Raw genomic sequence first — 14,022 nt, 5'->3', positions numbered from 1 at the left:
TCGCTGAATCCGAATCCTGTGTCCGTTTGACTCGATCAGGTCTGGTTTAAGTTTAGTTCAAGGTCAAATATAGATAATCAATTGTGAACAAAGTAAACCGATATATTTATACGTTTTTGGGGTCGCTGAAACCGAATTCGATGTCCGTTTGATCCGAGTAGCTCTGAGTTAAGGTCAGTTCAAAGTCAAATGTAGAGAATCAATTGTCAATAAAGTATGCCTATATGTATATCGGCTAACATATTTATATCCGATCTACCTTGGTACCGACACTCCATAATATATTGTTCTCTCTGTAGTCAACCAAATTTTCTGGGAAATAATCCAAAGGAGCTATTTATGTTGTTCTTATTTGATCATATGTAAGACTATCCTCAAATTACGGCACTCTTGTTTCAATGTGTTACAGGTATGGCTGCATACACATTTGTATTATGCAGTAGAACAATTTTCATGCTTCCCTTTAACGAATCAATAAACAGTCCACTCTACTCGTTAGGTTTATAACATCCATGTTTGAAGTGATTCATACAACAATATCATAGTAGTAACCTAAGGAAAATTCTACATCGTTAGAAAAATATTCCTTATTTCTGTACTGGCAGTAAAAAGCTTTCACTTTTCCGGCTTGCTTAGTATTTTTTTTAGCCATGATATTAGGAACTCTGCTCCATTCTCTACCAGGCCCAAATCTCAAACATCATTTACTTTTTTTTCTGATATTGTTCCTGTCTTTTTCACAACGTGATATGGAATATATTCGTCATCACTAGTATCACTTGCATTATCAGTGATTGCAACTCAAATTTCCTCCTTCTTTAATATCTTGGTGAAACCTTTCTTTCTGCTCAAGCCCAACCAAATTTTTCACTTAGGTTTAAAACCAAAATATTTGTATAAGCATCTTTCGTATGTTGATTAATATTTTTCTATTAGAAAGTATTTAATAGACCTGATCAGTTCAAACGGCCATCAGATTCGAATTCAACGACCCCAAAAACGTACAGATTTGTAAGTTTACTTTGTTTTCAATTGATTCTCTACATTTGACCTTGAACTGACCTCAACCTAGACCTGATTGAGTCAAATCGACATCAGATTCGGGTTCGGCGACTCCAAAAACGTATAGACACGTAGGTTTAGTTTGTTGACAATTGATTTTCTACATTTGACCTTGAACTGACCTTAAACCAGAGCTAATCGTGTCAAACGGATATCGGATTCAGATTGAACGACCCCAAAACCATATGGATACCATGGTCTTGTCTTTCGGACCTGCCACTTTTTTTTGTGGGGCTGTATTATCACTAATGTAGTCTCAAATGGAAAAACACCCTGTAGATCACGCTTAACCAACCATAAAATAGNAACGGATATCGGATTCAGATTGAACGACCCCAAAACCATATGGATACCATGGTCTTGTCTTTCGGACCTGCCACTTTTTTTTGTGGGGCTGTATTATCACTAATGTAGTCTCAAATGGAAAAACACCCTGTAGATCACGCTTAACCAACCATAAAATAGAAGAACCGTATTTTTACGCAAACAGGGCAAATGTGACAAGATAGGACGTAATATCTTGACGGCTGCTGTTCATACTTTCCATATTTATATGTTTTTATCAAACGAATTTAATAAAAAGAGGATGCACGTGAGTCCGGCTATGTTTTTAATCTCTTCTGTATATATTTACACCGCCGTCCATGCGTCCCAAAGGTGGTTGGGGTGTAAAAATTAACACATTTATGAGGCAATTTGAGCGACCGTCCCCTCTTGCGGAAGAAATTTAAATGAATATTTGATGAATCCGGCGAATATTGACGGTGCGGTGATTTGAGTCGGTTGGTGGTGGAGGAGGATCGTGGAATGGCATTAATTTTTAGTCTAATTCCAAATACGTTTAGCTTAGAACCAATTCGGGTGAACTGAGGTAAAAGCCTTGTAAATTTTAAACGCTCGAGCAAACATCACCTGCCGACGGTTGTTTTCGCTAAAGTTTTGAATTAAATCATGGGACAGTTCTGAATTTTGTTAACGTCTTTTGTTTGATTCATTGTTTTTTAATGTTTATATTTATTAACTCAAATAACATGCTGATGTAAATAAAATATTTTTACATTTTCAATTATATGGTTATTTGGGTAGGTATATTAAATATATACCATTTACTTATTAAAAATGAGTTTTAATATACTTGTGTTAACTAATTTAATTTAATAAGATCTATTACACCGGGTGTCCCATTTTAAAAAATACATCATCCATAAAATAATTGTTTCCCGTATAGATATTCAGCTAATTGTAAGACATTTTTTGTATACTTAGATCGTTGATGTTGAAGAACATTGCTTTATTTCATTTGATAGCATTTAAAAATAAAGCATTTATTTCAATTAGCTTTTTCCTTTCATTCGAATACTAATAATTTCGTGAAATGAAAATAATAGGCAACTGTTTGTTGAATATTAAAATTGAAACCTGACATTGTACTTTTCAATTAAAATATGATACAATTCCTATCCAGGATTTCAATCAACTTGATGCAACTGACAGCTTTTTAAAACTGAAAACTAAAACACACGCTTTGCTGGAAATGATCACACCAATTAAGATTTACATACACAGAACTTTATATACATATAAATTTCCAATTGATCGGAATTAAAATGGTAATTACTAAAATGATACATGAGCGGATGTGATATGTATGAATGTATGAATTTTAATAGCCATTTTAGGTGAACAGAAACAAATACTACTAAATAGGAATTGTTCAGTAACGCTGCTATACAAGGTGTCTTTAAAATATTATACGCCAGAGATTTGTTGGACCAAAATAAGTTAATTTAGACTAGCTTATCTATACAGGACTGGCTAGAACTGAATGCAGAAGAATACTGTGTAAGATAATAATAAAGCTGTTTTTTGCGGACAATCAGGAAAAAGTATAATCCATTCTTAGGAAATTCTGTAGCAGACTTAAGGCACATCTCCAGAAGAAAGTCAGGAAGGATTATTCAAGAAGTGATTTCGCTGCTGTCAGAACAGATTTAGAAGCATCTGATGTAGATTCAGAAGAATCTGATGGAAGACTTTTACGGATATAGTCAAGAATTAAAATAATGTGTTTCCTAATATAATTAAACTTTTCTGTTTGACAAAGATTCCATTTTCAATATTTAAGGTTATTACAGTATCTTCTATATTTTACAGTTGTTGTATACCTACCTTCAGTCTATTGTTTTCTTAGTCTTTGCTCGATGTTTCAATGACCAACCGACATTGGGTCCATACCTTTCTATGGATTTCATAGTATTTTGTTATATAAGTTATAAGATATAGGTGTACAGGGTGGTCCAGATTTTAATAGACAAGCTTCGGGAAAGCGCTAAAGAACAACAATTAATATCACTTTGCTCTATGAACATAGGGGCAGAAAACCACCGTTTATGAGATACAGGGCGTTGAAATGATCAAAAATAAAACAATTTCTTTAAATATCTGAAAAACCGCTTCATCAAATATCAATATCAATCAAATATATCCAAATTTGGTACACATTTTCTTTTCAAGTATTCCTCCTAGTTCTGTATGCACACAGTCCAAATTCAAAAACCAGTGGCGGAGAAACAAGGATATCGTTTTCTTCCTAAAATTTAAAACGTTCTGTATCTCGCTAATTAATTTTCCTCGTTTGGGCCCATGTCATGGAATATTTGTGTCATTTTCATTATTATGACCCTCACCGTAGGATGAACGAGGCTGAATGGTGTGCTTTAAGTGCAATGGGACCGTTGAGCTTGTGAAATATTTTGGGAGAAATTTTTAACAGTTTTGAAAATGATTTTTTTGTGAAATTTATTGATTATTTAGCACGCAATAATAACAAATGGATGGCATATGATTCATTATACGAAATAATTGGGAGAGTACTCCTAGTAATGCCCATGATTCGATACTGATTTGAACTGCATGATCCTCAGATTGACGTTCGAACGCTCTCGACGCTGGGTCCGCAAGGTGAGGCCGGAACCAGAGTAGGAAAATTCGGGCTTTCGAAAACTATTACTTTGTGGATTGCGGGCGTCTCCAAAGAGTTGGGATACTGAAAATAATTTGTGTTAGTGTCATTTTGTCGTTTCAAGTTTTAAATTTTTTAAACTTCTTAATTTTCGCCGATTTTGGAAAGTATGGTTAAGAAATTCGTGCTTTTATTTTGGCGGCAATCATGTCTTCGTAGCAGCTTGGCTGCAAATCTTCCAAAGATGTATGGAAATGTTGGCACGTCCTTGCTCGGTCGAAGAAGTATAGCACTTCGGCACATGCACTGTCAGCATCGTTTGGTGTATACCTGAAGGAATTTGGTGGCAATTGTGGCTTTGCTGGGAGAAGTTTCGGAAATGTTCAAAACATGGGTGAAAATGTGTTTATCCACCATACGTCATCCGATCTGCATAGTAGGTCTGCGATAATTTGTCTACGCTGCTATGAGACCTGCATTTTTGAAAGATTGGTAAATTTTTTCGAACCATGGGTAAATTTCGAACAATACTACGACAATATATTAATAATTTTCCCTATCTTTTTGGAAATGCGAATATACTGTACAATTCCTATCCCTTGCTGATATTCTGTCTTGTTATTTTGTATCAAGAACACGTCTCTTGCAATAATAAAATAACAACTCATCTCAAATACAAATTCTTCAAATGTTGTTGCTTATTTGAAAGTATTGGCCTCAATAAGGTTGTAGACGGTACAGGCCAGATTTCGTCAAAGTTCAGTAGCCCTGCAACAACTTCTCATGAGTCCAAAACAAAAACTATACCATCTAGAATATAATCGACATACACATTACTCAACGCTTATTTTTCCAGCGGCTTCAATTCGGTTTTGTTAAATTATTCATCAACCGGCCGGTTATGAATATAATTTCTAGCGGAAAATATTTATTTTACATCATATGTGGCCGTGCTGTTCCATTAGAAATAACAGAAATTGACGTGACGGTCTATCTGATAACGGTGGGCGTCGCTAATGCTGGATCAAGCGCGAGCTCCCGACGGGATATATTACTGGATGCTTTTTTATTTTGTTTTTATGTTACGTGTACGAACGGGTTTCCAATCCATTGCGAATGTTTTGCTCGTCGATGTTTCAGCGCAAAAGAGGATTTTAATAGAGCATGAAATACCGATTAAAATCTACAATTAAGATGGTTGAGTAATCAAGTCAACAGTGCGTTATCTTTGCCTAGAGACCTCAAAAAGAGCCTGAATCACACATGCCAAGCGAGATTTGTAACTGACCATAGCAGTAGTTTTTACTACTTGATGGGGCCCTTTTTATCATGGGATTTATGTTGAGCACCACATAGGAAAACACACCTTACACTTCTTTTTTCAGTATAATTGTGTTTTTGCCCTTTTTCACCTAAAAAGGGTCGTCCGCCAAGTTTGGATTCGTGTTCACCACCCAAAAAATACATGAGAAATCAGTCATCTAGGTTAAAATTGGGATAGAATCGGTATTCTTCATATTTACCAAAGGTAGTATTGACATAACTGCATATTCAATATAGATGAGTCTTGTCGATTACAAAAAATTTAAAGCATGGAAATCTTTTTACTCTTCTAATTTGGTTTCAGCACATCAAAATCTATAAGAAATGAGAGGTGTCATCTAAAAACCAAAAAAAAAATACTTTTTTTGTCGGCCTGTGTTGTCAATATAATTCATATCATTGATGATAAGAATAAACAACAGTGGGCCAAGTATAGAACCCTGAAGCACGTCTGATGTTTAATAAAATATTTTAGATTTGTAATAACTGTATTGTACAAATTAAATGTGACTGAGTTATGCTGCCTTATTACTAAAGCTAGCAGTATAGCGTGATCTGAAGCAAATGAAAAAAATTAATGTAAAAAATTCAACAATGGTTAATTTAGCGGGGTATAAATAATATAGAATTTTAATTTTTCAATTGAGCGAGATTAAAGCATACCCAGGATCGTATGTCACTACCCACAATGCACCAACCTAACCTCTACCCACTGAAACTGGGATAAAATTTCTAATGCGAAATAACAAGAGGAAAAATTCCAAACCAAACAAAATGATATCCTGTTTCCTAGTTTACAAAGCTATTATATGCCTTGATATAATCCGTCCTACGCACCATTAACCTAATCTCCACTTTACCAAACATTCAAATGCTTTCGATGTATAATTGATTGTAATGGATGTATAGTGTCAAATTTCAAATCAAGTTGGTATCGAATAAGTTCGATGTGTATACATATACTTCTTTCTCTCTCTCTCTCTATGCCTCTATTTCGCTCTGTCCCCAGTCTTAATTAAATTAAACTGATAATAATTAACATTCAAGGAATTATAGCTTCTACGAATTATTACAAGCTATTATTTAACTTGCCTTGCTATTACAAGATTTTTTACAAGCTTTTATTTAACTTACCTTGTTAGTATGGGTCAAATCTTGCATCTGAATTTTAAAACAGTTATCCCCAACCGATTGAGCTGAAATTTTGCGTACACGTTTAGTTTGGATGACAATGCATGGTTGCGTAAGTGACGTCATTCTAAATCCAATATGGCGGCATCTCAAAGATGGCGGACCAGTTATTTTCTATGCACCCCCATGATATGGGTATCAAATGAAAGGGTTTGCTGAGAAGAATACGAAAATAAAAATTTTTTATACATGAACTTATTGCTATTACAGTTGAATTTTAAGAATCCTATATCTAACAGCACAAACCAGTTTTATTGCTTAAAAAGAACACAGGTCTACATTTTCAAACACTTTGAATGCCCTCTCTCAAATGACGCCCTGTATTTGTGTGGGAGGGGGGCGGAATATTATTCTCCAAATAATAAAAGGGAAATTATACGTAAATATCTTTTATTTTCAGAGAGGCGCGACATTCAGAAGTACTCCGAGTGGCGGCAACTGTGGTACCCCAATTTCGAGGACTATTCCAGGGCGGAAGCGATGGCCGGCGCAGAGAACAACACGGTGACCAACGTGACAGTCCAGTTGGGCGCCACTGCCTATCTCCATTGCCACGTGAGGAGCGCAGGTGATAGGGCGCTGGCCGGAGCAGAGGTAGGCATCAATTTATTCCTATTAAATTTTGTATCTACAGCTAGCGGCGTTACATAACTAGAAAAATTGAAATATTGCGGAATAAGAGGAAAGTTCCCTCAATGTCATATCCAGTTTCAATTCACTGTGAAGTCCATTTGGTTAATATTATTTATATACAGGGTGTCCCAAAAATAACAGAATCAACGCCCTATAACTTGTCAGGATTGAGTCTTCAGATTAAAGTTGTGGGATATCATGAAACCAACATGGGTGCTCTTTAATTTGACGTTGAACTTAGGTTTCAAGGTCAAACCTAGGTCAACTTGATAATATTAACTGGAACACGATATTTTTGTGTATAGAACAAAAAACATTGTTTGTAAAATAGATACAGTAATATACTTGCTTAACATATTTATTGTTTGTAAAATCCGACATGATGCACAATGACAACTGTTAATACCTCGTCGTACTTTTTACGCATGACATGTAGTCTACTAGTCTAGTAAAAAACTTTGAGATAGTAAATCATTGCATAAGGCATTCGCATACATTTAAGTACTAATATATTTTTTAAATCCATAGCTACTGGAGAAACATATAAGATTTCAAAATTTTTTTATTATTGACGTGTTTAATGAACAAGCGGTTAAAATGGCACTTAACTCTAGGACACCCTATATGGCGATTGTGTCGACTAAAATAATCAGTTGGATGTTAAAAACATATATACAGATTTACGGAAAATAAGGAAGCTTCTACACAAATAAAAACGAAGAATAACTGAAAGAAGTTGAAAGATTGCAAGGGTTCATTAATAGACTAGGGCGAATCTGTCGAAATATCCCACTTATTGGATGTAAGAGGGGGCAAGCTAATTTTTGCTGGAATACCTTCAGTTCAACTCACATAATAAAAGTGTAGGTCCCTAGATCTGGGCGAGGTCCGGAACATTTTCAAAACTGTAAAAATGTTTAAATTTAAAAAAATACCTATTTTATCTGAGTTTTTTACTTATATCTTGAAATCTATGCATTTTGGAAGAATATTAAATAGGAAAAATGTTTTAAAAATTAATTTTATACAATATACTGTAAATTAAAAATGTTTTAAGTTATTACCGATGTTGGAAAATAGCAATAATTGATGTAAAAAAGGCAAAATAATCAAGTTGTTTTGATAATTTTTTTAAAATATTTTAATTCCTCCNCTCTAGGACACCCTATATGGCGATTGTGTTGACTAAAATAATCAGTTGGATGTTAAAAACATATTTACAGATTTACGGAAAATAAGGAAGCTTCTACACAAATAAAAACGAAGAATAATTGAAAGAAGTTGAAAGATTCCAAAGGTTCATTAATAGACTAGGGCGTATCTGTCGAAGTATCGTGGGATACTCCTTGGATGTAAGAGGGGGCAAGCTAAGTTTTGCAGGAATACCTTCAGTTCAACTCACATAATAAAAGTGTAGATCCCTAGATCTGGGCGAGGTCCGGAACATTTTCAAAATTGTGAAAATGTTTAAATTTAAAAAATACCTATTTTATCGGAGTTTTTTACTTATATCTTGGAATCTATGCATTTTGGAAGAATATTAAATAGGAAAAAAGTTTTAAAATTGAATTTTACACAATATACTGTAAGTTAAAAATGTTTCAATTTATTACCGATGTTGCAAAATAGCAATAATTGATGTAAAAAAGGCAAAATAATCAAGTTTTTTTGATAATTTTTTAAAAATATTTTAATTCCTCCGAGGGCATTCTAATTTTCATAAAAAAAAACTTTAGAGTATAATAAAACAACACACCAAATTTCATTAAAATCGGTTCTATAGCTTTCGCAAAATAATTTTTTGAAAAAAATTTTGAAAAAAATTTCGAATTTTCAAAATGTTGTCCAGCCTCAAATAAAGCATTTAGATATTTCAAAATTTTTTCATCTAGAAAATACCGCTCAATCTTTCAAATGGTTTTGAAAAATTGAAATCGGTTGATTAGGACAGCCTCTTTTTTTTATTTTTAAAAAATTAGTTTACATTTATCAATTTGCAGTTTAATTTTTTTCAATTTTTTTAAAAATTATAATTTTAAAGTACTATTTTTTCTTAATTTTACCTGTATTTAACAAAAAAATTAATTTCAAAATATTTTTTTAATTATATTTTAACCGATTTTAATTAAATTTGATGTATTTTTTTATTATACATTAAGGTTTTTTTTAGGTTTTAGGTTCCAAGATATAAGTAAAAAACAGATAAAATAGGTATTTTTTTAACTTGTTTAAACATTTTCGCAATTTTGAAAATGTTCCGGACCTCGCCCAGATCTAGGGATCTACACTTTTATTATGTGAATTGTATTGAAGTTAATCCTGAAAAAAAATTGCTTGCCCCCTCTCACATCCACCTCAAAATAGATCCGCCCTGGTCTAAATCTTTGAGTGCCAAAATATGCAACGACATTCATAAATATGATGCATCGACTCATTTGCAGAGTTATGACGAAAAGTACATCCACTTCGTGCAGTGTTGGTTGCTTGCAGACTACACAAATAGCTGTATTTAGTCGGCAGGGGACTGTTTTGAATAAAATAAATCGGTTTTCCTAAAAAAACTTTTTGTTCATATTTTTAAAGAGTCCTGTTTACTTTGAAACGCAATTTGTATAAAGTCATCAATAGGCACAAACGCGTAGCACAAATGACACTACAACAGTTTTACATCCTATTTAATAGAAGACGAAAAAAAATCATATTTAAAGAAAGAATGAAGAAAAGACAAGAATAAATCATCTTCACTCCGCCATATCTTCGAATGGGTCTTTGTCTTAATTTTGGCCAAGGAACACCCTGTAGAAGTTTGACAGTCGAATTAAGAGTCACCCTATATTTCTGTGGCCGATGATTTCGGAAGACTTTTGAAATGTTAAACTACTATTTTAATTTTCAAAATGTGTATCTGCCTCAATCAATCTTCTCATTTAGATATCATTCTCGTATGTGCCAAACCTCAGCATTTTCTTTAGGAATAGAATCTATTTGGAACGGATTCATCTCATTTTTTAGGGAAATTTGATTTCTCCCCGATAGCAAATCTAAATATTAGGTAGGTATTCCGGGGGAAAAGGAATATTTTAAATCTAATATCTCCAGTCTTAAACAGAATGATAAAAAATAACCTACGCCAGGGGCTTCCATAACAAATGAAATTTAAATTTGTAATTTTACATATCTTTAAATAGAATAGAACGCAAATAGAGGGAGTTTTCTATTTATAAGTACCGCATTTCGTGAGTATATAAAGTAACTTTTTGAATTCATCAGTTTTTAACAGCCTGTGGTGAGTTGAGAAAACGGTAAATTCATAAGAATTAACACCATTGCTCCTAAAATCGCTACAGGGACAAATTTTATTCAAACAATATTGTAAGAAAATTTTAAAAAATCTGCAATTTGTTGGTAATAATTTCATAGTTGTAAAATAATAACAGTGGAAAAGATTTTCAGTCAATTTGTTGCTGACGCGATTTTAAGAACAACAAAATTCTGTAAATTTTTATAACAAGGGTTTTTTCATGCATAGTGCATAAACACAGAAATAAAACTAGAAGCTATGCCACAAATGAATCGCTTTGGATATTAGTCCGAGATTTATGCCAACGTTAACAAGACCGGTGTAATTGACTTACTCTAGCGATATATACTAATACCGTGCGTGGTTTTTTTGATAAATATGCACCAGTTTCCATTAACCTCAACATGCAACTCGACGTATATGCATATACCCCTATCATTCATTCTTACTAAGTCGTAACATGGAAACTGAAATGCGTTATTCACTTAATAAAGCTTTCAGAAAGCAATGGAAGCAATTATACTACAGTAATGCAAACAATTAAAGGGTCAAAAGAATTTCCGAAATTTTTCTGTGATTTTTGACAGACTGTATTTAGGTAAGAAATGGTCGTCGTATCGGGGATTAAAAAAGAGCATTTTGAAGCTCTAAGATTCTAATTTTTAGATCTTTCGGTCGATATTTTCTAGGAGCTACGATTATCATGTAATTCTAAGAAATAGCGTGGTAAAAAAGTTTTGAAAATTTTTTTTCCGAGTCCACGGACTTGGAAAAATTTTTTTCAGCTAAGCCATTGCGTGGACCAGACAACTTGTTTATTCAGTTTCAATTTCCTTTTATTTTAAATTTCGATACGACCATTTTTCATCGAAATATCGGACTTTCAATGGAAAAGGATCCTTTTGTCTTCAATCATTGATATCTCTGCGACAAATGGTCGTACAGAGAATTGAAGGGCAGTTTCTAAAACTGAAATAAATGTCCTATAACATGCTGCCGCAACTTTTCGGTATTTTTTTTTATCTTTTACACGAATTTTAAAAAACAGGGAAAAGGTAATCTATGTTTTTTTAGAAAATTTACGGCTAAATTAGAAATATTCACGAAATGACTAATATTAAGCATGACTTTTACAGTTCGATATACCCAGAAAAAACATGTGAAGTTTCATCTCAATCTAGCGAACCGTTTCTTTCAAACAATCAAATTTTGGAAAAAAAATTAAAGGGTACGTTTTTTGAGCTTAAACACTTCATACATATGATTAAAATGGAGGTTTTCTCACATTTTTACTGCAAATAACGTTTAAATTGATGAACAAAATTTTTAAAAAGATATCTTTGAAAATAATTTTCGAACATTTTTCATCACGTTATTTGTGTTGAAAATCTGAGAAAACCTGAAAACTATTTTTTTTTCCATTTTAATTATGATTATAAAGCTCAAAAATCGTGACCCTTTTCAAAAGTTTGACTGTTTGAAACAAAGAAACGGTTTGCTAGATCGAGATGAAACTTCACAGGATTCTTCTGGGTATATCGAACTGTAAAAGTCATGCTTAACATTAGTCATTTCGTGAATACTTTTAATTTAACCTTAAATTTTCTAAAAAAAAAACATATATTACCCTTTTTTTCCTGTTTTTTAAAATTCGTGTTGTAAACCTTTCTTTGGAATTAATCCCTTTTTTTTGGCTAGTAGTCAGTGGGGGCGTAAGTTCTTACAACAAAAAAAAACAAATTAACAAAACACAAGAAAATTAAACAAATTTTAGGGCGCCAAGTGATTTCAGTAATTTCTAAGTACCCTCAATCGAAAACTTACTTTGAGAACTATAATGAGGAAACCACTAAACATTCAATATAGATTTGTTATAATATGATTTGAATATTTGTACAGGGTACTTTTAATTTAAATGTATATTGACACTGGTAGGAAGACAAAACATATAATTATATAAATACACATCTAAAAAAAAAACATGCCAAAGGACCCTTGCAAAATTGTAACCGACAACTGTTTCAAGTATGGTCGGGTAATGGAAATTCTTATGCTAAATAATCTTAAACTAATTTTATTAACAAAGGTGCCAACGCTTATGGCTAATATTGATCTATCGAATCGGTGGAAAAAGAAAAAGGTTGAGTCTTCGAAACTATTAAATGCTTGGTACTTATCTGTGACGCCTTAAGATGTAACAGGACACGCGATGAGGTGGTACCTTTTATGCGGGACGAGGGATGGTCGCTGGACGAGTATTTAAGGGGGCGATTTAGTATGTATATTTTTACCATGTAACAGAGCTTCAGATGAGGACACAAATCGTCGAAGAAACTAACATAATTGAATATTATTATATATCAATGTATTCGCAATGGTTCCCGCTAGTGAGTGAAATGAATTTCAATGCTCATGAGAACAGAAGAATAATTTAAATAAATACAAAGTACCTCAATTTTATCCATACTGTTAGTCCGTCAATATATTGCATTTACGACGGAACTAGGTCAGGCACAATAACCAAACTACTTCACTCACTAGAACGGACACTTAGGATCATTTGTATTTAATTTTCAGATTAATATTTATTAACAATTCTATAATTTGTGTCCTCCTGTGTGTAAGATGACAACATTTTACACACAACTCCATGTTTATTCTATATTTAAACCAGAATTTTAGTGATTTCTATCTCAAACAAGAATTAGTAGGTATAATTAGTTTGTATACTTTGTCACAGGTGTCGCTACCCTTGAAAATAAAAGCGAAGACACAGAGTTGGCTTATTATAAAATGCGTGCTAAAATAAAGCATAAGGTGGCCATATTCTTGGCCGAGAAATACTGAAATTTCTGGCGTTTTTAGGTACTGAAATCTTTAAAATCTGAAATCTTGTTTATTATGTATATAAAAAGACCTCCGAGAAAGAAAAAAATTTTTAGATACATTATTTAAACTTTTACAACAAATTTTATGAAAGATTAAGTCTACGAAAAATTAGTTCATTAAAAATTGAATAACTTTAACAAAAGTCAAGTTAAAAATTATTTTCCAAATTTTCCTGTGTTCCTTCAAATGTCTAGATGACACTAAAATTTATTTAGTTTAGATTTAGGCCCGATTTTTGAAAAAAAACCTAATTCGCCCGGACTACTAGGCTTATTTTATTCATTATTCAATTCCTCAAAAGTCTTCAAAATTTAGAAATAAAAAGTTGTCATTCTGGGAACAATTGTTTATACAAATTTTGACTTTTTTATGAACAAGTATTTGTAGAATAAGCTTTAAAAGTCGATTTTTCAGAGCACTATATTTCATTTTTGCAATAAGTATTTCGTTCTAAAAAAGGCTTTTTTCTGTTCTTCATTAATATTATTTTTGGTTTTCCATTTAAAAATTAAAGTAAGTAGCAAAAAAAATAGTGTATCTGGCAATTGAATTCAGATCCACTATAACTGCAGGCTAATTATATTTGAAATCGCATTATATTCGAAACAAGCGCACCTGCTAGAGCTTCAAGTCAACAGATACATATAGCGTGCGCGTACTC

General features: G+C 32.8%; 1 protein-coding gene across 1 annotated transcript in view; it reads left to right on the top strand.

The window, feature by feature from the left end:
* Positions 1 to 14,022, top strand: part of LOC108907137 (neurotrimin-like) — a 161,744-nt gene that overhangs the window by 97,222 nt on the left and 50,500 nt on the right. The window contains exon 2 of the mRNA XM_018710680.1: positions 6,939 to 7,132. Within this exon, the coding sequence (XP_018566196.1) occupies positions 6,939 to 7,132 (194 nt within the window). The remainder of the gene's footprint in view (positions 1 to 6,938; positions 7,133 to 14,022) is intronic.

Source organism: Anoplophora glabripennis, unplaced genomic scaffold, assembly GCF_000390285.2.
Source record: "Anoplophora glabripennis isolate ALB-LARVAE unplaced genomic scaffold, Agla_2.0 scaffold310, whole genome shotgun sequence".
Lineage (NCBI taxonomy): Eukaryota > Metazoa > Arthropoda > Insecta > Coleoptera > Cerambycidae > Anoplophora > Anoplophora glabripennis.
Note: the sequence above shows the minus strand (reverse complement) of the source record. Positions and strands in the feature narration are given on the sequence as shown.